This window comes from Carassius gibelio, chromosome A18, assembly GCF_023724105.1.
Source record: "Carassius gibelio isolate Cgi1373 ecotype wild population from Czech Republic chromosome A18, carGib1.2-hapl.c, whole genome shotgun sequence".
NCBI classification, from domain to species: domain Eukaryota; kingdom Metazoa; phylum Chordata; class Actinopteri; order Cypriniformes; family Cyprinidae; genus Carassius; species Carassius gibelio.
This window is the reverse complement of record NC_068388.1, coordinates 15,700,595-15,724,579: the sequence shown is the minus strand read 5'-3', so window position 1 is coordinate 15,724,579 and position 23,985 is coordinate 15,700,595. Positions and strand designations below refer to the sequence as shown.

The window sequence follows — 23,985 nt, the reverse complement described above, 5'->3', positions numbered from 1 at the left end:
ACATTCTTACTGTCCTCAATTAAAGTTTGAATGCTTGTCTCTAATTCTGAAATCTTCTCTGTCAGCCTAACTATTTCCCTACATTTATCACATGTGAATCCCTCATCTGTGACAGAGATAGATAAGCTGTACATGTGACAAAAGGTGCAAATAACAAGAGCAGGAGAAGCCATTACTCACCGTGCTTGATGAAATATTGTGATCGTTTGATGCACTTGTGAAAAACTGGAGCGAGAGAGAGGAGAGGAAAAAAGAAACAGCGATAGGTTTGAATGAAAACGCTAATGACAAGCTAACGAGTGCAAACGCTTTGCAGGTGTACTGCACTAACAGGTATAAAATAAAAGTGAACGATCAAAATTAATCTGATTAAGACTGATCGATAATATCGGAAATATGGTGTGAATTAAGTTATATTGTATCACTTTAAAAAAAACTTGATAAAGAAAAGAATGATAGTAAGATAAAGATTATAGAAAAAAAAAAAAAGCTACACGGAGCTACGATAAGCAGCCGAAGGCCAACCGAAAGTAGAGAAAACACTGTCCAACAGTGACACCCGCCAATACAAATTAAATGAGAAAATGAGAATATATTTATTTTATTAATAGATCTGGAAAAATCGATTGGTCTGGGTGGGCCCTTAAACTCCGCCTATGCAAGCAGCCATAGCTTTTAAATGAACATCAGAAAGATCACAAGAAAATATTGTAAGATACAGTACAATTTATTGAAATATATCTTGTTTCAGGTAATCAGTGTTTTAACTGCTGAAAATGTCAATAAAACACCTTGTTGAACAATGTCACATAACTAAATTTATCTCAGGAAAGCCATGTCCATAGATCATTAGTTCGCAAAAACTCTAAACAGGAGTACCTTGCTAAATATACTTAATTTAACAATAGCTTAATCATTTATGTTTGTCTGTCAAGAAAACAAATTAAAGGCACAATATGTAAGATTTTTTTATTTTTTATTAAAATATCCCAAAAACACTAGAACAGTGTTATATAATTTGCCGACTTGTGTACTTACATTATCCCAAATGTTTCTAATAATGTTTAAATCCAGAGAAAATAAGCAAGTTTAACTAGTGACACAGACCATGTCAAAAAGTGTCATTGTTTCGCCTGCCAGTGACCTCATAACCCCTCGATTTCCGATTTTTGTTTTGTAGAAAACATTCAAACACCAAAGACGTTTTAATAGATTGGTGACGGCTGCACAGGGTAACATTATAACAGAACTTTCAAATATATCAAGTATGATAAAACAGCGCTGCTTTTTTCCCCACATATACGCAACCAGAAGGAGTGGAAGCGGTTGACTGTGGCATAATAAAAGCTCCGCTGCTTTCGAGCCATGTGTCACGCTCGTTCAGTGGCCTTGTTTCGCTTCAGTGGCTTTCAGCCTCACCCTGCTTCATTCTATTACATTAATAAACTATGAGCTTATCCATGAACAGGATTTCTGCCCGAGTCCTGTAGGATTGCATTGGCTGTTGGGATGAAGACAACATCTCCCATGATTCCACACTCAGTCACAGCGTCATCAAACTATGCCTTTGTTTCTTCGTTTGTTAAAAATTATATATTGTGCCTTTAACTGAGTCCCCACTGATAAGCTACTACTAAATATATTATAGAAACTTTTTTTTTTTCTTAAAGTAGCTTTGCAGCCATTTGTATCATGAAAAAAGACACTATAAAAAATATACTTGATTGGAATTAAATTGAATTAAATGCTTCTGCAACTGCACCTTGTTCATTATTTGTTGCTTTTGATACTACCTAGCAGACTCCATAAAATATTCATAGATTAATACAAAGCATTCTTCTTAGTATTACCATTTGATGCTATCACTGTACCCTGGTACTGCAACATTTTTCTGTTTTTAGTGCTCAGTCGAAGTCCAATGTGTGCCTGACATCTAGAGGACATTCTGAGGAAAATCACTGTCAAGCAGAATAGATGGACAAGTAGATATAAGTAGTATTTTATTTTATTTTTTGCTCCTAATCTCTAAATGATCTCAGAAGTAATTTTAGTTTTTCTTCTCCAGCTAAAGGGCTGATTTAGAAAAATAATGCACACATCAGAACTACCCTGACAGCAAAGTAAACAAAAAGAAAATCCAACAGTTGTAAGTTTTAATAAATAATAAAGAGATTGGAAGGTGGCATCAAGTTTCCCAGGTATGGCACCACCCACTCTTTTAAAATAACACTCCACACAATCTTTAATATAAATTAGTGAGCCGAATGGGTGGGTGGCTCAGAAAAAGCAAGAGATGTGGATCACTCTGTATATTTCTCTATACCTGTCCTCTATCTGCATATATGCAGCTTCAGTCCTCAAATCAGACAAATGTCAGCTCCAGGGACACTTTCGGTTGAACGGCATGTACCAGGATGGAGATGTTATACTAGGAGGCTTGTTTCAGGTTCATTTCTTCACAGTTTTACCACATCTGAGCTTTAAAACAGTACCAGATCCACCATACTGCGAAAAGTGAGTCTGGAGCCAGGAATGTGAATATACAGTACTCTTTGCCTTCTTTTAACCTCAGTTATTTTGAAATGCAGCCTTGCTCAAATGATGTATTTAAAAAAATCTGAATTGAAACCACTGTTCATTTCAACATATAACTTTTGTTTTTCTTAGATTTGATATGGAAAGCTTCCAGCAGGCACAGACCATGGCTTTCGCAATAGATGAGATTAATAAAAATCCAAACTTACTGCCAAACATCACTCTTGGTTACCATCTTTATGACAACTGTGTGAGACTAGGAATGGCGTTCCGGGCTGCCATGTCCCTAATAAGTGGGACTGAGAAGTCCTTCTCCAACCTCAACTGCACTGGTCCTTCACCAGTAGTTGGTATTGTGGGGGATCCAAGTTCAACTCCTTCTATTGCGATTTCCAGTGTTCTAGGACTATTTAGAGTACCTATAGTAAGATGGGATGAAAAAAGTACAAACACGCTGTATGCATATTTTTGCACTTTTCAGTTAAATGTTGTCCTTTTCAACCATGTATATCGACAATTTGTTTATTATAGAATTTACTTCATCATTTGCTTTTGCATGAAGAAATAAGATTAATAATAAAATTGTATATATATATATTTCTTGTGTCTTTTACCCTCTCTCAACATCTAACTTTTTAGGTTAGTTACTATGCCACCTGTTCCTGTTTAAGTGACAGGAAAAAGTACCCCTCTTTCTTCAGAACAATCCCCAGTGATGCCTTCCAGGTGCGTGCTATGGTTCAGGTCTTGAGACATTTCGGATGGACCTGGGTTGGTCTCATCTACAGCGATGATGACTATGGAATCTACGCTGCTCAGTCCTTCCATCAAGAAATGCAGCTGTTTGGACATTGTGTTGCTTTTTCTGAAATCCTGCCTCATGATAACAACCTCAGAGACATTCAACATATAACTGGAGTGATTGAGGCCTCTACAGCTAGAGTGGTGGTTGTTTTTTCCACTTCATCCTTTTTGTTACCTTTGATGGAGGAAGTGGTGTTGCAGAACATGACTGGCAGACAGTGGATTGCGAGTGAAGCTTGGGCCACATCACCTGTATATCACACTCCACGTTTACTGCCATATCTGGGGGGCACACTTGGCATTGCCGTTAGACGTGGAAAGATCCAGGGGCTTCATGACTTTTTACTACATATTCATCCAAGCAATGAACCAAGAAATAATATGCTGAGGATCTTCTGGGAGAACATGTTTGGGTGCAGTTTTGAAACTGGGGGTACAGTGGAAGATGGAGAGCAAGTGAAAAATATGTGTACGGGACAGGAGGATCTGAGCATCACAAATACACCATACACTGATGTTTCTGGGTTGAGAGCAGCTTATAATGTCTATAAGGCAGTTTATGCCCTGGCACATGCACTTCATGACCTGATGCAGTGTGAAGAGGGGAGAGGACCATTCAATGGGAACACATGTGCCGACATAACCAGATTGAAACCCTGGCAGGTATAGTAAAATTAGGCATATAGACCAGCTTTATGTGTAAAAGCAAAATATTTGCTTTATATTAATTCAAATTTCAGATAAACATGTAACACCTGTCCTGTCTACGAACTGTACAGCTGGTTCACTACCTACAGAAAGTGAACTTCACCACAGGCTTTGGGGATCATGTGTCATTCGATAAGAATGGAGATGCTCTGGCCATCTATGATGTGCTGAACTGGCAGCCAAGCTCTGATGGATCGATAAGGATCTACACAGTTGGTGTGGTAAATGAAGGAGCGACAACAGGAATGGTTCTAACCCTGGATGAGGATGCAATATACTGGAACTTTGAACCAAAAAAAGTATCTAACATTGCTTGTTAATGTCATCCTTTATGGAGATATACAGTCTAAATAAAAGTCAATACTATGATAGGACAAATGAGATTAATAGAGGACAAGATTGTCATTATGTAAAAGAGATGAGAGACACATGGCTGATAACAGATGATGTCTCTTTCAGCCCCCAAGGTCTGTTTGCAGTGAGAGGTGTCCCCCAGGCACCAGACGAGCCACACGCAAGGGCCTTCCTGTCTGCTGTTTTGACTGCCTGCCATGCGGAGATGGAGATATTTCAAACACAACAGGTGCTTATTTTATTGAGGAGATTAATGTTTGAAAATTCGAATGTAACTCAGTTCCCTCTTACATTTTTCACCTTCTCTCTCTTACTTAATCGCAGATGCTATTGAGTGTATAACATGTCCAGATGAGTTCTGGTCCAGTCCAGATAATGATCAGTGTGTCCCAAAAGAAGTAGAATTTCTGTCCTATGAGGAACCTCTGGGCATATCCTTGACCACTGCATCTCTGCTTGGCACTTGTATCTCTGGTCTTGTGATGATCGTCTTCGCTCATCACCGTAACACTCCAATAGTACGTGCCAACAATTCAGAACTCAGCTTCCTGCTGCTGTTGTCACTCAAAATGTGTTTCCTGTGTGTACTACTGTTCATTGGCCAACCACAGCTGTGGACATGTCAGTTTAGACATGCTGTGTTTGGCATAAGCTTTGTCCTGTGTATTTCCAGCATCCTGGTCAAGACTATGGTGGTAATAGCTGTGTTCAAGGCATCTCGACCAGAGGGCAAAAGTGCAATGAAATGGTTTGGAGCAGTTCAACAAAGATGCACAGTTCTGCTCCTAACAGCCCTTCAGGTTGTGATATGTGCAGTCTGGTTATCAACTGCCTCTCCAACACCACATAAAAACAACCAGTATACTCGCTCTAAAATTGTATATGAATGTGCTATTGGCTCAGTGGCTGGTTTTTCTATGCTGCTGGCATACATTGGACTGTTAGCAGCAGTAAGTTTCCTGTTAGCTTTCCTGGCGAGAAATCTTCCAGATAATTTTAATGAAGCAAAGTTCATCACATTTAGCATGTTGATCTTCTGTGCTGTGTGGATTGCATTTGTTCCAGCATATGTGAGCTCTCCAGGGAAATATGCTGTAGCTGTAGAGATATTCGCCATTTTAGCTTCTAGTTTTGGATTATTGGTGGCCATATTTGCCCCAAAGTGCTACATCATCCTTTTACATCCAGAGAGAAACACTAAAAATGCCATCATGGGAAGAGAAACAACAAATAAATAGTTTAATATTCTGTCTGCTTATCTATGGTATATGAATCTTCAAATCCATCAATGCCCTGCTTGTAGACATATGCATTAGTGTTCCTATTGTATGTAATTGAAACACATGGCTTACAGTACATGCAGATGACTCATAGAATGCCTGTTTTGCATACTGTATTGAAACATGATATACTCACTAAAGTAACAGTAAACTGTAATAAATAAATAAATGCTTTTTTCTACAGTTTTATTTGCTCATGTGTTTCTTTTTTCTTTTCTTTTTTTCTTTTTTTTTAATCAGCATGTCCTTCATATGCAGGGTCAACGTGTGCATAATAGGTATATAGGCACCTAGGGTGGCAGCACAGTCATTGTGGCAAAAAGGAGAGATTTAATTTTAAATGTATTTTATTGGACATTCATTTAGAATGATTGCACTCATATCAATGTTATAATTTACCCTTAGTTATTCTAAATTTAAATGAACTTTCCTTCAAAGTATTGCTGCCTAGTGAGAGCCCAGACCTAAATCCAATCGAAAAACTTGTGGAAAAGATGTGGGGTGGGGGTTTTCATATCATCATCTCTACTGACTTTCTATGTTCAAACTCAGATAGCAAGGTGACATTGATGCAATGTTCAGTTGTCATCCAAACCATTATTTTGTTTGAAACTGACATGTTGGGACAGCATTGCTTTTATGGATGAATGCTGATAGCACGGATAAGATTGATTTGTTACTGACAACAACATTATCCAAAAAATTATATCTCTGCATAATCACATGTCCTGGGATTAGATGCTATCCTGTGCCTTTTTTCTTGTTTTCTGATTACTGCTTAACCATTTTTTTTATTAACCTACTCTGCTTCATTAAAAGAAGCTGTGTGAAAGAAAACTATTCTACATTTTAAGACATATCCATACCTGGTTTTGAAATAAGTGTGTGATTACTTTTGTCCGGTGTGAAAATATTCTAGTGGAAATCGGACAATATCTTCAGGGTGGATTTGAGAAGCACTTGCACTATATGAATAACAGAAACAAACATGACTGTGACTCAGTAAAGCTTTATTATAGGAAAAAATAGTCACAAAAAAGAAAATAGTTATGCTTTTCCCATAAGAAACCTTTTAGTGTTGTTTTCTGGCTTGAGCAAAATAATGTAACATTTTGGGATAAAGATACAAAGCAAGAGTCCAAAACTAGAGGCCAATATTGCAAAAATTTCCACTGCTATGCTGTACTTCCCTGGCGAGCTGACATATGCTGGCACAAATGCAATCCACACAGCACAGAAGATCAGCATGCTGAAAGTAATTAATTTTGCCTCGTTAAAATTATCTGGAAGTTTACGTGCAAAGAAGGCCAGCAGGAAGCAGACAGCAGCCAGAAAGCCAATGTAACCCAGTACACAGGCGAATCCCACAACTGACCCAACTGTGCACTCAAGGATGACCTTTGACCCTTGGATTCCAAAGTTACGGTGAGGTGAAGGTGGACTGACGGAGAGCCAGATGGCACAGATAACCACCTGAACACTGGTAAAGACCAGAACACTTCCTCTCTGTTGGCTCGGTCCAAACCATCTGATAAGAGCTGAGGATCCAGGTCTAGTGGAGTGAAATGCAAATAGAACCACAATTGTCTTGACCAGAATACAGGAGATGCACAGGACAAAACTGATCCCAAATGCAGCCTGTTGAATCCTACATGACCAGAGCGATGGCTGGCCTACAAACACCAGCGAGCACAAGAAGCAGAGCTTGAGAGACAGCAGGAGCAGGAAGCTGAGCTCAGAGTTGTTGGCTTTAACTACCGGAGTGCTCTTATGGTACAGGAAGATCACAGCCACTGTAGCTGTAATGATAGCACCCGAAATGGCAACACTTACCAGTGTGATGCCCATTGTTTCTCTAAAGGAGAGGAACTCAGTCTCGCGGGGCACACATTCATTTCTGAAACTATTAGACCAGAACTCTTGGGGACAGCGATAACATTTTATTGAGCCTGGGGGAAAAAATAAAAAGAGGAACATTAAAACTTTATGGTATTTGGGGACTTTAATAATTAGTGTTAGAGCACATTAATGACCTGTACTGTTACTGATTTCCCCCTCCGTACAGGGCAGGCAGTCAAAACAGCACACTGGCAGACCCTTCTTAATGGCTTTACGTGTCCCAGGCGGACACTCAGAAGTGCACACGGATACAGGTATCTGGGAACATGTTAGACAATATATTAGACCGTTTTTATAGAATTGTTTAGAGTTATATTAGAAACAAATTCTCACCTTCCCAGAGTCTCCAGGCCATGAAATAGCTGACTCATTAATAATGAGCTGGTTCCCATCCACTCGTCCGATTGAGACATACTGGAGTGAACCATCAGAAGCTCTCTGCCAGTTCACCAGGTTATAGACAGGTGGAATGCTGCCATCCTGGAAATAAAACTCCTCTCCTAACTGAGTGGTAAAATGAACTTGTCCAATGTGCTGTAAAAGCTGAAAATGTCAGGAAAACCATGTTTGGAACAACCATGAAATGAATATGAAAATATAAATATACGGACATATTAACCACTTAAAATGAAAAATTTAATGGAGATTCTTAAAACTAATATCAAATACTTAACATTAAAGATTTGGCAGTATGGTTTATAAAAGTGCATAAATGTGAGTAAATATGCCTTAATTGAAAAGTTTGCTTGCTTAGATGACACTTATTATTGTTTAAATAATCTTGCTTATTACTTATAAAGCACATCAGTATTTGAAAAAGCTTAGTCCTCCAAATCCTAAACAATTTGATAATTCCACGAATACCAAAATCAGCTGCGGGTGGCAGATCCTATTTAGCGCCTAAACTCTGGAATAACCAACCTAACATTGTTCGGGAGGCAGACACACTCGGTCAGTTTAAAAATAGATTAAAGACCCATCTCACCTCAGTCTCTTTAACCTGGTTTACACATAACACACTAACAAACATATTTATAATATTTTGATCCATAAAATTATTTTAGGCTGCATTAATTAGGAAAACCGGAACCTGGAAATATTCCCATAATACACAATGTACTTGCTACATCATTAGAAGAATGGCATCTACGCTAATACTAGTTTCTCTCTTATTCCGAGGTCACTTGAGGACACTTAATATATATATAAAATAAATAATGACAAATGAGATGTATACCTGTGCTGGAGTGATGTTGTCCGGAGAGGAACACTTTGGTTTTATTTTAGTATCAGAGTTATTTCGAGGGGTGCACTCCAGTAAAGTATGAAGTGCATGCGCAGCAGCATATACAGCTAAATAAATATTATATGTCACTGTCAGTTGAGAAGTATCTGTAAATTCACTGTGAACCCCCTCCAGACTCTCTCTGCCACTGCATGGAGGAAGGGCTTTCTGGATAGCCTTGGAAGAGCTTTTCATAAAGCTACAGCCAAATGTATTTTCCCACAAGGTCCTCAAGAATTCATCATCAGGGTAACGGGAAGGATGAAGCTGCCGGAGATGTGCATCAAAACCAGGTATAGGCGCACTTCTTAAAGCTACACCCAGTGTTCCTTTAGCAATGGTGTAGAGCTGGGGATTGGCCAAGAGATAGGTGCTAGTGCTCCAGATCTCACTAGCCAGGAACAGCCTGTCTGTCACATTCCTACGGATTAATTCCAAAAGAAACACCTCTACATCCATATACCAAGAAAACACCAGGATTACGCGGGCAGAGGAGGCTTGGACTGTTGCAGCGGCACGGGCCACATCCTTTGCTAACTGCTCCCTGTAAAGTGTGTGATAAAATGCTAAGCAGATTCCCGTGCCCTTGATTTCCTCTTCAAATACCTGAACAGCCCCGCGTCCATAGTCATTATCGGCAACCACGGCTCCAACCCAGGTCCAGCCGAAGCGTTTGGCCATCTGTGCCATGGTGCGTGCCTGATAAGCATCACTTGGGACAGTGCGGAAGAAATTAGGGTACTTTTGTCTGTCACTAAGACACGGGCAGCTGGCCAGGTAGCTGATCTGAAAGAAAATGTCAAGCTATATTTGACAGAGCATGCATTTAAATGTCATATACTGTAGCATATTCACAAAAATAGCCAAAAATGTATTCAATCTAACATGTTTTGATGGGTAATAGGCTATAACCTCACCACTGCAATCTGCAGGGGTCTCAGGGTCCTGGACAGAAGAATGCTTTGTGTAGAAGAAGAATCTCCAATGAGGACCTTGGCAGGTCTTGTGATGCCGCAAGTTTCGTTTCCTCCACTGATCATTGACATAGCTGCCGTCAGACTGTGGGGGTAACGGGAACAGCTATCCATTACGTGATAACCCAGTTGGACCCCCGGCAACAGAGAGGGGCTCCGGTTAATTTCCTCAACTGCAAACCTAATCGCCTGAGCCCATTGCACAGAATTCTCCTCAAAACTGACAACAGAAAAAACTATTTACATTTAATAATAATAATAATAATTATTATTATTATTATTATTATTATTATTATTATTATTATTATCATTATTATTAATATAAAAACAAAATTATTATTATTATAATTATACTGGGAATTGTCTGCTGTGGGACAAAAAAAAAAAAAGAGTACTATTATCATCATCATCATTATCATTTATGTCTGGGGTGCCACAATGTATAACTAAAATTTAACTAAAATATATATAAAAAAACGAAAAAATATAATTAAAAAAATGTGTATATGTGTGTAGCTTTTTTCTTTCTGATTACATAATTTATTTATTTATTATGCATGAATATTTATGTGTGTGTGTGTGTGTGTGTGTATATATATATATATATATATATATATATATATATATATATATATATATATATATAAATACACATCTCAATGTTTAATTATATTTCACATAAAAGTCAGTGAAATTAACAGATATAAAAAAAAGATATGAAAAAAGTGACTGCAGATAAATTTTAACTTGATATGGGTTACATGGGTAACTTTACAATAATCTTGCTTAGTTAACCTTAGTTAATGCATTAAGTACTGTAGCTTTACGGTATGTATGTATCTTTGTTAAAGTTAGTAAATAAAAATATGTTAAATCAGGTTCATTAAATAATATTAAGAAATTAGAGATTTGTTTTTATAAATATTACTTAATGTTAAATAATAATAATACTTATAAATAATATAAAAAAAAAACTTAATTTTGCAACCACGTCAATAAACTAATACACATGAGTACATTGTGTTTAAATATATCTGAACATGTAAATTTGCACATACACACAAAGGCACTTAACTGAGTTACAGAATATTCATTGACTATCCTGTTAAACTTAGACATCAGCTACTGCTATCATACACTACCAGTCTAAAGTTTTTGGACAGTAAGTTTTTTTTTTTTTTTTTCTTTTATGAATTATCTTCTGCTCACAAAGCCTGCATTTATTTGATCAAAAGTACAGCAAAAGCAGTGATAGTGTGAGACATTTTTACTATTTTAAAATAACTGCTAATAAATAAAATGCAATTTATTCCTGTGAAATCAAATAATTTTTTCAGCATCATTACTGCAGTCTTCAGTGTCACATGCTCCCTCAGAAATCAGTGTAATATTCTGTTATTATTATTATTATTACTTAAAACTGTAATTACATAAATTAATACTTTTATTTAGCAAGGAAGATTTAAATTGATCAAAGATATTTATAATGTTACAAAATATTTTTATTTCAGATACATGCTTTTCTTCTGAGCTTTATTTCCATTAAAGAAACCTGAAAAGATTCTACTCAGCTGTTTTTGGGCAGCAAATCAGAATATTAGAATGGAGCATGTGACACCGAGGACTCACATCACAGGAATAAATTACAATTTAAAATACTTTCAAATAGAAAGCAGTAATTTTAAACAGTAAAAATATTTCACAATATTACGGCTTTTGCTGTATTTTGTATCAAATAAATGCAGGCTTGGTGAGCAGAAGAGAGAGAGAGAGAAAAAAAATCTTACCGTTCAAAAACTTGACTCGTAGTGCACATGCACTAACCAAAATAAAATGTGATTAAAAATGAAAATCCTACATCTGCAGGGAAAATGTCAGAGAACGATTTTAGTATACGTTTTATAAAATATTATTCTGCCAAACACAGCATCAATACAGAGACTCCATGTACTTGACAGGTGTGGAGAGAGATAGGAAAGAAAATGAAAAAGGGTGTATCACTTACTTTAAGCATGGCGCCAATTTAGCTTTTGTGGTGAAGCTCAGATCAGGGATTGCAGCCAGGTTATGTATATTAATGAGAGCACCGATAATTACATCACCATCCTGGTAGAAACCATTACCGTCTAAATTCTGTAAAGTGTCCATGTTCACACACTTTTCCTGCAGAGTCTCTTCTACCACAGAAAACCCCATTCCATCCCTGCATACTGCACACAGTAGAAGCACCGGCACAGAAAGTGGGAGCAACGATAGGACTTGTACAGACATTTGCAAAGTTTGGTGTTATCTGCTCTTCCTGCACCCTTGTGCATCAGTTTAGAGCAAGAAGAGATATTTCTTTTGACCACAGTCCCAAAAGAGCAGTAGAAAAACAAAGGCAAGAGAAAACAACATGAAGCCAAATTGCAGCTCCTCTGAGTTACAGAATTAAAGACAATTACACAATAATTGCTGATGAGCTCACGGTTAGATAGAGCTGCAGGGGGACATTCAGTATTCTTAGAATCATAAAGCAGTTAGATAGAGTTATCTTCAGACTTAAAACAACAAAGCCCCATCTGCAAAATAGCCTCTAACAAACTGATTTTTAATTACAAACTCTCACTTGAGTTTCCTGATGAAACAGTCCTGACAAACATCAGCATGAGAGCTTTTTGTGCTTGCTATAATAATATTAATACATTTTCTTTATATTGCACTTTTCTTATACTTAAAGCCCTTCAACAGTTATTACTCAGAGACTAAAACTGTCATGGAATACAGCAACCTAGTTTACAACTTTTTACAGCCTTAAAGAAATGGGTATCTGTCTCTCGGAGGTAAGCATATGTCAAGGCCAGTGGGGGAACGCAAAACATAGAGAATAAAATAATGCAGAATAAAAAAAAATATATACAGTTATTACAGAGGCAGATAAGAGAAACCACACACACAAAAAAATATATATTTTCCTCATAGCAAACATTTTATAATTTTATTGCATTGGTAGGAAAATGCTTACACTCATCTTGGATGAGCAACAGTAAAATTAACAATGAACTAGATGCCTTTAAGCATAAAGGAATTAAAAAAAAAAAAAAAATAAAAAAAAAAAAAAAAACAATGCTTTGTTTTTTTGTCTCTTTAAAAAGAAACCTAAATATTAAGTCAAATGTTATTCCTGCCCTCTGTATCAAAGCAATTACAAAAATAAAACTTTAAGCATACAGCTTTAGAATATGAAGAAGAGTTTCAAACTTCTTTAAATTCATGACTAATAGAAAGCAAGCAAGTCAGAGCAAGCAGGTAAATGTGCGGTATTGCATTCAATACAACAGAATTATTCTGTGCAAAATCAGAGCACAGCATCTACAGGTCTGTGCATAGTCATGCTGAAAATCACCATTCACATGCTAAAAAAACATTACAGTAGATAAAGGTTTTGACTGAGCACACATTTACAGTACTAACATATGTACAAACTACACAGACATACAATTAACATGATATGCAGGAAGACTTAATAAAAAGAGAAGCCCCTTCATGACTTGTACTACAAAGTTTAAAAAAGAACAAATAGCTGACAACCACAAAACAAATGTCTGCAATAAATATCCAATTCAATTATTTGCTTTTTTTATATCTTGAGACACATTTTAAACGATATGTATTTTTTTCCAAGCATGTATATAAAATAATGTGTTTAATACAGGTGCTGGTCATATAATTAGAATATCATCAAAAAGTTGATTTATTTCACTAATTCAATTCAAAAAGTGAAACTTGTATATTCATTGCATTGTTGGGTCTGGCATATCACATCTTCCTCTTCCCAATACCCCATAGATTTTCTATGGGGTTAAGTTCAGGCAAGTTTGCTGGCCAATTAAGAACAGGGATGCCATAGTCCTTAACCCCTTAACTGTCACCCCCCCCCCCCCCCCCCCCATTATTTAAATAGGCATTAAAGTGCACTATCCAAACTAAAATTGCTGTAATTTATGAACACTTTGGAATATAAACATAAGGTTAGTCTCTTTTTAAAGAAGATTTTGGCAAAAGTGGAACTTAAAAAAAAAAAATTGAAGTATCAAGAAGTTTAAATGTACTGTAAATAGAATGCATTATATTTAATTTTATTTAATTTATTATAAATATTTTACATAACAGGTTTTATTCTAAAATTGGTATAAAATTAAAGCCCTGTGTCTAAATAAGTAATGTTATAAATTTGAAGTTGATATGAAAAAAAATTGAATTTGAAATTGGACAACTGTCAAGTCAGCAGTCTTCCGCATGATTGTGTAGCCTACAGAACTAGACTGAGAGACCATTTAAAGGCTTTGCTGGTGTTTAGAGTTAATTAGCTGATTAGAGATTGAACCTTTTCACAATATTCTAATTTTCTGTGATACTGAATTGTGGATTTTCCTTAGTCGTCAGTTATAAACATCAAAATTAAAAGAAATAAAAAGTTGAAATATATCAGTCTGTGTGTAATGAATGAATATAATATACAAGTTTCACTTTTTGAATGGAATTAGTGAAATAAATCAACTTTTTGATGATATTCAAATTATATGACCAGCACCTGTACAGCTTGAGTAGCACAAGTAGGAGAGTGTGTTATACAGTTCTGGTAGTGTCCTGCTACATGTACAGTAGTTGCGCACTGTTGTACAACTGTTACTAAGAAATACATGCACGGTCAAAAACAGCAGGTGAGATGCAAGGTCAAAGCCTAAGTAGGAAGAACACCTCCGGTTCTGATGGGTTGGAGAAGTCCGGGGGGAGCACAGAATCATCATTATAGTAGCGATCTCCGTATCCATAGCGTAGTGAGGAGCAGGCTCCTTCAGGTAAACCTCGGGCCTCATGACCGAGATGGTCCAGGTAACCAGCAATATAAGACCCTGTAGAGTGCCTGTTCGGTGGAGGATTTTGGGAGGAAACTGGTTTATTGCGGAGTACTACTTCCATGTCACCCTCAACAGGGTGGTGTTTGAAGGCCTCCTGCTGTCTCTCACGCGCACGATTGGCTATATGACGCACACGACTTTGACTGCGGGACGACAGTCGTCTTGACAGAAATGGTGGAGGGTCTTCAGGATCATCAGCAGAGCTCTGAGAAACCAGAGGAAGCACTGAAAGGGGGTTTGGGGTGGTTTGAGTACAAGAGGGGAGGGGATGCGTATAGTCTTCAATTTCCAATGTTACAAGCTTGCGAAGCTGCTCAGTTAAAGGATCAGAGGACTTCGGGCGACCAGATAACCCACACATCCGTCTTTGGTCTTTCATTGCAGGAGTGACAAAACTTCGGCTGATTGACTTGTACTTGCTCTGAAAGTTACATGAAATGTCCTCAGATGTCAGGTCTCCCAGGCTCTTGGACTTGGAAGAAGCTGGAGAGAGCCCATTGTACATCTGAGCAGGAGGTACAGGAAAGGCCTGTTTTTGCAGAGATGGCCGGGAATAAGAGTCTTGCGATTCATTGTAGTCTGGTACAGATGTGTACAAGTCCCTCTTTAACAAATTTTGACAGCCTTGAGTCTTTGCAAGATATTCTGAGGACAAAGAGTTTTTGTTTAAATGCTCTGCTCTGCTGACCAAGCTATTCTGGTCTCTTGTCTCCTGGTGCCTTCCTTCTGTGGTATCTATTCTGTGATCACCAAGTGTAAATTTCCCGGAGTCATTATAACAGTTAAGCTTCCTTGGCTGGAATTTGTTAGTAAGGTAGGTGCTAGAGTTCAGACTTTGGTGTGGAGACCGGTAGGGTCTGTGCGAGAGGGATGTATCCGTGGAGTATGAGTGAACAGGAGAGGGATTGTATGAGAGTTTGTGGAGATGGGTTGGTTCAAGTCTTTGTACATGATAGGGGGAGGTCTGGTTTAAGCTTTGAACACTTTTGAAATCGTGAAGAGGACTCAAAAGGGTCAATGTTTTGTCTATGGGATCTTCATCTACATTGATCTCCACCTCCATCAGACTGCTGCTTGTAAAGTCTTGGCACAGCAAGAAGCGGTCTGAGGCTGTGCTATTGATTGAGGATTCTCTGTATCCTCCGAATTCAAAATTTCTGCAGGAACCAGTGGAATGGCATTGGCTGCTATAGCTTTGCTTTAGAGTTCCATGTGCAGACCATTCTAAAGGCATCTTGATGGGTGAAGATCCCTGGCTGACCACAGGAGAACCAACCAAGTCATTTCGAAAGCTGTTTTGACAAAGACTGTTTGTCGATACAGGAGAAAGCACCTCCTCATCCAAGATGGTAAAGACTGCAGGTTCAGTCGTTTTAGGACTAGAAGGTCTCTCGGATAGCTCTGAGGTTGTGCATTTTTGGATAACTTTTAATGGTGTGCTGGAAAGCTCATTGTTGAGACGAGGAAGGTCAAATGGAGGAAGAGAATATTTCATGGGTTGTGAGTTGGATGGAATTAGGGAGCTCTGCTCAGCAGTGAGCTCAAATTGGCCAATCAGAACAGAAATGGACCCGCAGGTGTCATACTCATTCTCTAGTGAGACAGCATCAATAAGACGAGAGAGAGCACTGTCTTGGAGGGACACTTGACTCTTCTCATCTGGCAGAGTCATTCGAGGAGAGTGTGATTTGTTGTTGGTTCCTGAAGATGAGGAAGATGAGGAAGTTGATGAATATGTGGCTGCCTTTGGTGTTAGAAGGTTCTTTTTAGGGGCTTCCAACTGGCATAATTCTTTATGACTTCCTTCACTCCGTAAGCTACTGCAACCATTACAGTGCTCTGTAGGACCTGACAAGTTGTCTGTTGGCCCTTTGGAAGAACATAATTTATCAGCTTCGGTCTGGGTGAGACCACCTCTTCTGTGTTCTTGTTGAGAATCACTCAGAGTATCCCTGCTGCGCTCAATTACCATGTAAGGGGTTTCTTTTGTATCTTTGGGCTCAATGTTACAGTCTTGAATGTGGTCAGTCGAAAGGGAATGGACATCAGTTTCTTTGAAGGCATAAGTTTCAAAGAGGAGATCCACTGAGACCGATCTGGGTTTCTCATTGAGAAAGGAGTCTGTGGAAGACATTTTACAGGAGAAGACTGTCAGAAAAAAACACCATTAATGACCTTCAAACACCAAAATCACCACATACCACTCTAAACACATGACAAATGGAATGTACTGCCAAGTACGACTGTGAGAAGGAAATTTGATAATGGTGCTGTGTACGTAAATGGGGAACATCCAGGTATTTGTTGAATTATTATCATTTTTTTTTATGAAACAAAACAGAAGTTGTTTAAAAACATTGGTACAATGGCTTAAAACTGCAATGTTTAGGTGAGTCAACCCGAGTATGGCTTGTGGATTACCTTTAGGGGTTTTCCTAGTCAGTTTTCTACTATAGAGAAGCACAACAGTAAAGACAGAACAAGACAAAGGCAAGTTAAGGTATTAAGGAAAGAAAAGCCTGCATGTCTGAATACTTCAAAGGGACCAGTAGAGATACTTAAAGGGATATTTCACCCAAAATAAATTTTATCTCAAAATATCTCATGATCTTTTTATGAACTATCCCTTTAAAAGGACTGCAAAACAATAGAGAGCTTCTGAAAATGTTAAATAAAGAATTAAATAATTAATAGAAGTGAAATAATAGAAAAAAATGCATATAATTTCTTCTCTGAGAGGATAGCAGCAGATAAGGAAAAAAAAAAGAAATAAAATCTTTCTCATCATAAAGTTGATTTGTTAATGTTATTTGGATTTGGGATGTAACAGGGTTCATTCTGATTCATTAAGACAGTTCCTAAGGGGATGTCAAGGGAATTACTTACCAATGATTGTGTCAGCTCCAGGATCAGGGCCCTCCTGATCTGGGGTGGACAGGGTGAGGTGACTGTGTAGGAATTTATCCAGGGGCATAGATGCTGGCCGGTGTTGGAGGGCTCTTCTGTTCCCTGCTCTCCTCTCTACAAAAGTGGTTTGAGAGTCCCCAGTGCTGTGCTTTCTGTCACATGTAGCTTCAGCCAATGGCATCTTGCTCTTTTTGCGGCCCTTAGCAGGAGCACTGGCAGTCCTTCGAAGAAGGTGGTCGGTTATGGATCGTTTACGAGGTGGAACTCCAATATGTGTGTCCACTGAGGACTTGGAACTTTTATTAAATAAGCCTCTAAAACCTCGCAGCTGACGCCCCTGGAAAACAGACAGGAACAGAGAGAGGATTCAGCATGCATTATATATGCATATTTATTTAAGCCAAATTCATAGCAAAAAATGCTATTTTATGTGAATTATTAATTTGTGAATGACATATTTTTTTTATTTCCTGATGTGATATACTACAATGAGTTTTCTTTCCCAATCTATCTATCTATCTATCTATCTATCTATCTATCTATCTATCTATCTATCTATCTATCTATCTATCTATCTATCTATCTATCTTTCTATCTATCTATCTATCTATCTTATTTTATTTTTGTATTTTACTTATTTGCACTGATGATATAGATATATATATATTTTATTTGTTTATTTTTGTATTGTCTACAAATAAAAAGACATGTGTAACACATGATTTCCTTTTTTTTCTTGTAAAACAAAATAATATAGTCTTAAAATGACTATAATTATCATGATTATTTACATTTTGAAAAGTTGATCTTATTTTTTTTAAATACAAATAATATATTTGCATTTTCTAGTCCTGTAAAATCAATATGAGAAAGCAGAAGGCATATGATATTCTAAAAACCCGAGGGTGTATTCTATATGATGAACCAGATTTATTTATTTTTTTATGGTGTTTTTTATGGTGCCGGGTTAAACCAAACAGTCCTCACAGACAAAAACATACATGCAATATCACGTTCATTTCAAACAGTTAACTTCAACAATCTCACAATGACAATCTTTGTATGGACTACAGCAACAAGACAGATACAGAATTGCTTCTCCTGTACAATTACTGACTAAGTTCAACAGATGGCAGCATATTCATTTGTAACCATTAATGATTAATTCGACCATCTTTCCTCTTTCCAGCCTTCAAAATTCAACATTTTTTACAAGATGAAACAAATCCAGCGTTAAAACCAAGGACAGAACTAACCAAAACATAATTACTTACAAAACAAAAACAGACGAAATTAAATTTAAAAGGCATGTCCATACAACTGCACATTTACAACAGCTTAGCGTTCAATGAGCACGAACAGGATGTCACATTGACAAATTCGAAGACGCTCATGCAGTTCCATGCAGCACACTACATAGTCAGAGTACCTTATTAGCTCCTAGCAAGTGCATTATGGTATAGCTTGGGTTGAGGACTAAAGGACTCCACTGTAAAGTAAAAAGGTTGGAGGAACTTCAATAAAATGTCAGCGGGGGAAAGCTATTTTTTTTCTGATCTGTTTTTCTGTATTGAGATGGAAATTTGAAAAAAAGTCACAGTCTCACGTGTTTAGTCACACTGCAGTAGAAATGGACGGAAACAACAGCTTGCATTACAGATTGTTATGCTAACCAGCTCAGCTTCTTAACACCTTTTAATTCAATCAAAACACCCCAGTTCCTGGTAAATGTCGCTTTAGTAATGAATAGGATCTGATCTAATTACTAAATGCATGAAGAAATAGAGAGTAGAATTTAAATTGGTAACATGCCCAGTGGAAACGGCTGTGGATCTTTATCAGACTAATTAGGTACAGCTCTCTGTGTAGTTACAAGCTCACCTTCCCATAGATGTCATGCACTGTGATATGGACAAAAATGGATGCCTCTGTCATTCCTTCCAAATAAACGTGTCTATATCCTGCAGGAGTGGGAAAGAGGAGGAATGATTGAAAATGGGATGGAAGAAAGGTATTTGCATTTGTGAGAACATTCAGAGAGTGAATGCAACTGAAAAAAAAATAAGAAAGACATGGTGTCATCGATGGCTTTAGCACAGGAGCATGTCTTCCATCTTTAAGACCGTGTGACTCTCTGTGTGAGAGCAGAGAGAGTTTGACAGCAGACGTTTCTAAAGGCAGCACCTCAGGCCTCCATTACTCCAATGACATGCTTCACTTGGCACCACTATGAGACACATGGACCTGCTGCTATACCTCACACTTTACATGCTATTTAACGACCCTGTCCCTGAGGCCTATATATATATATATATATATATATATATATATATATATATATATATATATATTACTTACGTTATTAGCTGATAATGTGACACTTACTATAACATACAGTACATGGATGTTTCTTAAACTACAAGGACTTTTATGTTCCAAGGGCTGAGTTTATTACAGCGGTTTTGGGCTTTTTTTGTTACACTAAGGTTACAATAATATATCTCATGATATACTTTACTTTACCTTACTTTAACCACAGGTCCAAAGGTTCCCATAGTTGACGAGACAACCACTCAATAGAATTTCTCTTACCTGGCATGAGACTGCTGAAAGCTACGGTTCTCTGGCCCACAAAGTCTCGTCCAATGGGGTCATGATCCCAAACCAGGAAGCGCACTAGAGCCACTTCGGGCATGTGAAGTGTGAAAGACACAGTCTCTTCCCACACAGGGTTAAAACCTGCATTAACAATCACACCAAAAGTAAATAAAAAGGTTAATTCCCCAAAAAATTTTCTGTTATAATAAGCTCAACAAATCCCCAGGCAAAAACAGTGAAGCTGTACCGTTATCATCCACAACCCTGGTTTGTTCTTTACAGCAATCCACTGGAAGACCAATAATCTCCACCTCAACGAAGGGATCAATGATCTATGAATAAAGTCCACAAATGTAAAATATGTTAACTGCATTTCAACTCTGAATCCGACAGGAGATGTACGCTTAGGTGACATCTGCTTACCTCACCGCGGTCTCCCAGCATTGAATCAGGAGGTTTGGGCAGCTGCTGTCCACTAATGACTTTTATCACCAGTTGTTTCTTCGGATTTGCAGGAAGCGGATCATCATTCAGTGGGTTGAAGGAGCCTGGAATAGATTTTCAGATATCAACACACTCCCTAGAGTAATTCAAGAATAACTTTACACTTGAGTGTACTTTCTACAGTTAAGTCTTCAGTGACAAAAACACAGTGGTTGTATATTTTGATTTAACAGTATTTTAAATGCATATTGTATGTGTACCTTTACACATGGTGCCTGGTTTGAGCACATAGCCACTGGCTCCGTTCACCATGAACTTGGCTCTGTTCAGCTGCATCATACGGCCATCAGTCTGGTAGTTTAAAGCCACTGTGGGTCAAACAATAGAAAAACCTGAGTCCATTTTTCTCTCTTTCCTTCTATTTTACCATCCTTCCTTCATTTATTCAGAATCTGTTTCAGCAAAATAATTCCATGTATTTATTCATCTGTGTGAAGCTAAATAAACTGGATGGCTAAGAAACTATGAGGTTCTATCATGGCCTGGTAAACATTTTATTTAATAAACAATTTTGGGGCAAAACTCAGCTGCGGCTCCATAATTTCCAATTTACTCTGGTTTATTGGACCCTTATGATGGCACACACATATAAACACCTGCTTTTGCAATGCCTCTGCATCCCCTCTTGCATCTTTTTCTTTCTTGTTACCCTTTTTCTTCTTGTCTGCCTGATTTTTGCTGCTTCATTTATATATATATATATATATATATCAAATTACAGAGATAATTATAGAAATGTAAAACTAATGCACTTTCACTTGTAGACTCTGACTTTTGCACCCCCACTATATGTGTGTTTATGTAATGTGTTGGTGTCCTGAATAGTGCTTATGTGTGCATGTGAAAAGTGCATATGTGCATTTTCGTACATGACTTTGCATATGCTAAATTGCACAAGTAAATTGCACAACTTGTCAATTTGTCTGCTTACAAAAATCTGTGAAACTAATGTGAAATTGGACTGGATCCTGAATATGCATAACAGAATGGATGTTGCATGGACAAGCATACCCGCTGTCAAATAAGATATCAAATGAATTGAAATGTGTATCACATTGATACAGTTATTCATTTCTCTAATTTTTTTGTAAGCCAGCTGTGACTATATGTCAATATACAAAGAGCATGGATGAGGGAGAAAATTCATTATTTTTGAAAATATGCAAAGGAAACAACAGAGATGAAGATTTTATGTATGCGTGTTTGTATCAAGGTGAATGTCATGTGTGTCCATTTTTTGTGCTTGGACATATGTGTATCTTTCCGCACCTAGTTGGCAACCCACATTCCAGTACGTCTGTGGGTTAAAGTTACTGGAGTCGATCCGGTAGGCAGAGGGATAGATCCGAGAGAGCTGTCGTTGGTTGAAAGTCAAGAAGCACTCAGATCGATGGTGCACCAGGTGCTGAGCTCGTGTCTCACTAAACGACAGAACATTATAGGGTGATCCTAAAATAGAGACGGTGCAGGAAAACTTGGGTTAGATGCATGTTCTCGGATTCACAATATATCTTTGTAGAAAAAGCTATACGCTATATTCCAAAAACTTTGACAGCAGGGATCAGTAATCTATAGAAGCCCATTTCTGCCACTGAAAAAAAAAAGGAATTGCAACTTTTTATTTCACAATCCTGACTTTTTTTTTTCTTCACAATTGTGAGTTTATGTCCTGTCAGAAAAAAAAAAAAAAAAAAAACAGTCAGAATAGTGAGTGGCAACAGCCTTTTTTTATTTTATTTTATTTTTTATTCAGTGGCGGATATGGACTTCATAGTAATCAGATATGGTAAAACAGAAAACATTTCTCACCCTCATCTAAACACTCCTGAGAGGCCACAGAGTTGGTGAGGACCACCAGATCTGATAGATCTCTACTCAGCTTTATCGTTTTTCTTCTCCTTCCTCCTCTACAGACAGACACAGCAAAATATAGGCAGGTTGTGAAATGTCTGACTATTAGATGTAATGACATGCTCCAGGTCAGGTACACAGTACAAAGATGAGAAGAAATGGTGACTAAAGAAATGGTTTATTTCTGAAGAAATTACATCAATGTCCAGCACAACACAGACATACAGTACAACCATTATGGATAAAAACACCAACATAAATGGACTACAAGCAAAAACTATTTTCTAAATCATAATAGAGCTAAAAAGTATTATATTTTAAATAAAAAATTATTATGCAGCAAAATGATTTTCAACATATTACAATGATTTCTCAATCATATGACACTGGAAACTGCATTTACGGCCGCTGACTATTAATGTAATCAAAGGAAAGAATTACATGTTAAAATATGTTTTTGTTAAAAAACATTTATTTTAATTTGTAATAATATTTCACAATATTTACTGAATTTTGATCAAATAAATGCAGCTTTGGTGAGCATAACAGGCTTCTTTCAAAAACATAAAAAGAAATACAAATATTACCAACCCCAAACTGCTCTCTAATATGTGATTTACTATAAATGAATTAAAATGTCCTCATAACTGATTATTTAATGCATCTTCAAACACTTCAAACACACTCATAGCAACTTAAATATTCACAAAACTCAGGTCTATTTGCCAATTAACATGGGTGGTAAATTAAATGTTATGTGATTTTATGAGATGTTTTTCTCATTTTCTAGCAATCATGGAAGCAATAATTTATTAAATGAAGATTAAATTAACTAATTCAGATGCCTGGAATGTAAGTGGTTGAGTGATGCCTATGTTTTAATATAGTACTCAGTGCTTGTCTCACTTTTAAATACGCTATTTAAAAAAAAATATAAAATTTTATGTAAAAAAATTATAAAAATAAACAGAAACTTTGCATTATCCATTAAAAAAGAGGAGATACAGACAGACACACCTGTTAAACTGTCCACCTGTTGGCTCCTGCTGCCTGTCATCGTCTGTTTCAACACTCTGACACTTCAGTCTTGATTTGGAATGCCTCTGTGGAAACACACACACAAACACACAGCAGGCTAAATAAGTACATGGAGTGAATGTTCACTCCTTTGCTTTGGATAAGAGGTAATGAAATTCCTCCTACACACAACAGAGAGGAACAGAATAGCTCTGGCCTGTTTTAAAGGGCACACTTAACATAACCACATGAGTGAGTGAGTGAGTGTGGGTGTGTGTTCTTAGCAAGGATTAATACTTGCCAGACGTGACTAGTGTCCAAATCGTGTAACTTTTTTAGATCTATGAGGAGCAGTGTATAGCAGCTGG

General features: G+C 37.3%; 3 protein-coding genes across 7 annotated transcripts in view; 1 reads left to right on the top strand and 2 right to left on the bottom strand.

The window, feature by feature from the left end:
• The first annotated feature begins 2,293 nt into the window (after positions 1-2,293).
• On the top strand, positions 2,294-5,639 carry LOC127934589 (extracellular calcium-sensing receptor-like). The gene is made up of 6 exons (XM_052532071.1): positions 2,294-2,514; positions 2,668-2,959; positions 3,175-4,002; positions 4,119-4,346; positions 4,507-4,630; positions 4,726-5,639. The coding sequence occupies exons 1-6, from the start codon at positions 2,294-2,296 to the stop codon at positions 5,637-5,639; spliced, it is 2,607 nt and encodes an 868-aa protein (XP_052388031.1).
• A 1,089-nt stretch (positions 5,640-6,728) lies between these two features.
• Positions 6,729-12,385, bottom strand: LOC127934123 (extracellular calcium-sensing receptor). Its single transcript, XM_052531288.1, has 6 exons — positions 11,845-12,385; positions 9,783-10,059; positions 8,818-9,651; positions 7,914-8,123; positions 7,715-7,838; positions 6,729-7,630 (listed from the first exon to the last, which is right to left on the bottom strand). Exons 1-6 carry the CDS (start codon positions 12,108-12,110, stop codon positions 6,729-6,731), a joined length of 2,613 nt encoding a protein of 870 aa, XP_052387248.1. The 5' UTR covers positions 12,111-12,385.
• Positions 12,386-13,796: 1,411 nt separating this feature from the next.
• The window catches only part of LOC127934619 (1-phosphatidylinositol 4,5-bisphosphate phosphodiesterase eta-1-like), a 68,509-nt gene continuing 58,320 nt past the window's right edge, over positions 13,797-23,985 (bottom strand). For 3 of the 5 annotated variants that reach the window (XM_052532115.1, XM_052532116.1, XM_052532119.1), the window contains 11 exons: positions 23,618-23,703; positions 22,559-22,656; positions 22,019-22,198; positions 20,950-21,057; positions 20,669-20,793; positions 20,493-20,577; positions 20,240-20,386; positions 19,529-19,608; positions 19,077-19,136; positions 17,627-17,984; positions 13,797-16,861 (listed from right to left, as the gene is read on the bottom strand). In XM_052532115.1, coding sequence (XP_052388075.1) covers positions 14,556-16,861; positions 17,627-17,984; positions 19,077-19,136; positions 19,529-19,608; positions 20,240-20,386; positions 20,493-20,577; positions 20,669-20,793; positions 20,950-21,057; positions 22,019-22,198; positions 22,559-22,656; positions 23,618-23,703 — 3,633 coding nt within the window. In that variant the 3' untranslated portion in view covers positions 13,797-14,555. Of the gene's footprint in view, positions 16,862-17,626; positions 17,985-19,076; positions 19,137-19,528; positions 19,609-20,239; positions 20,387-20,492; positions 20,578-20,668; positions 20,794-20,949; positions 21,058-22,018; positions 22,199-22,558; positions 22,657-23,617; positions 23,704-23,985 lie in introns of those variants that run through there. The other 2 variants (XM_052532117.1, XM_052532118.1) reach the window with 2 other exon arrangements.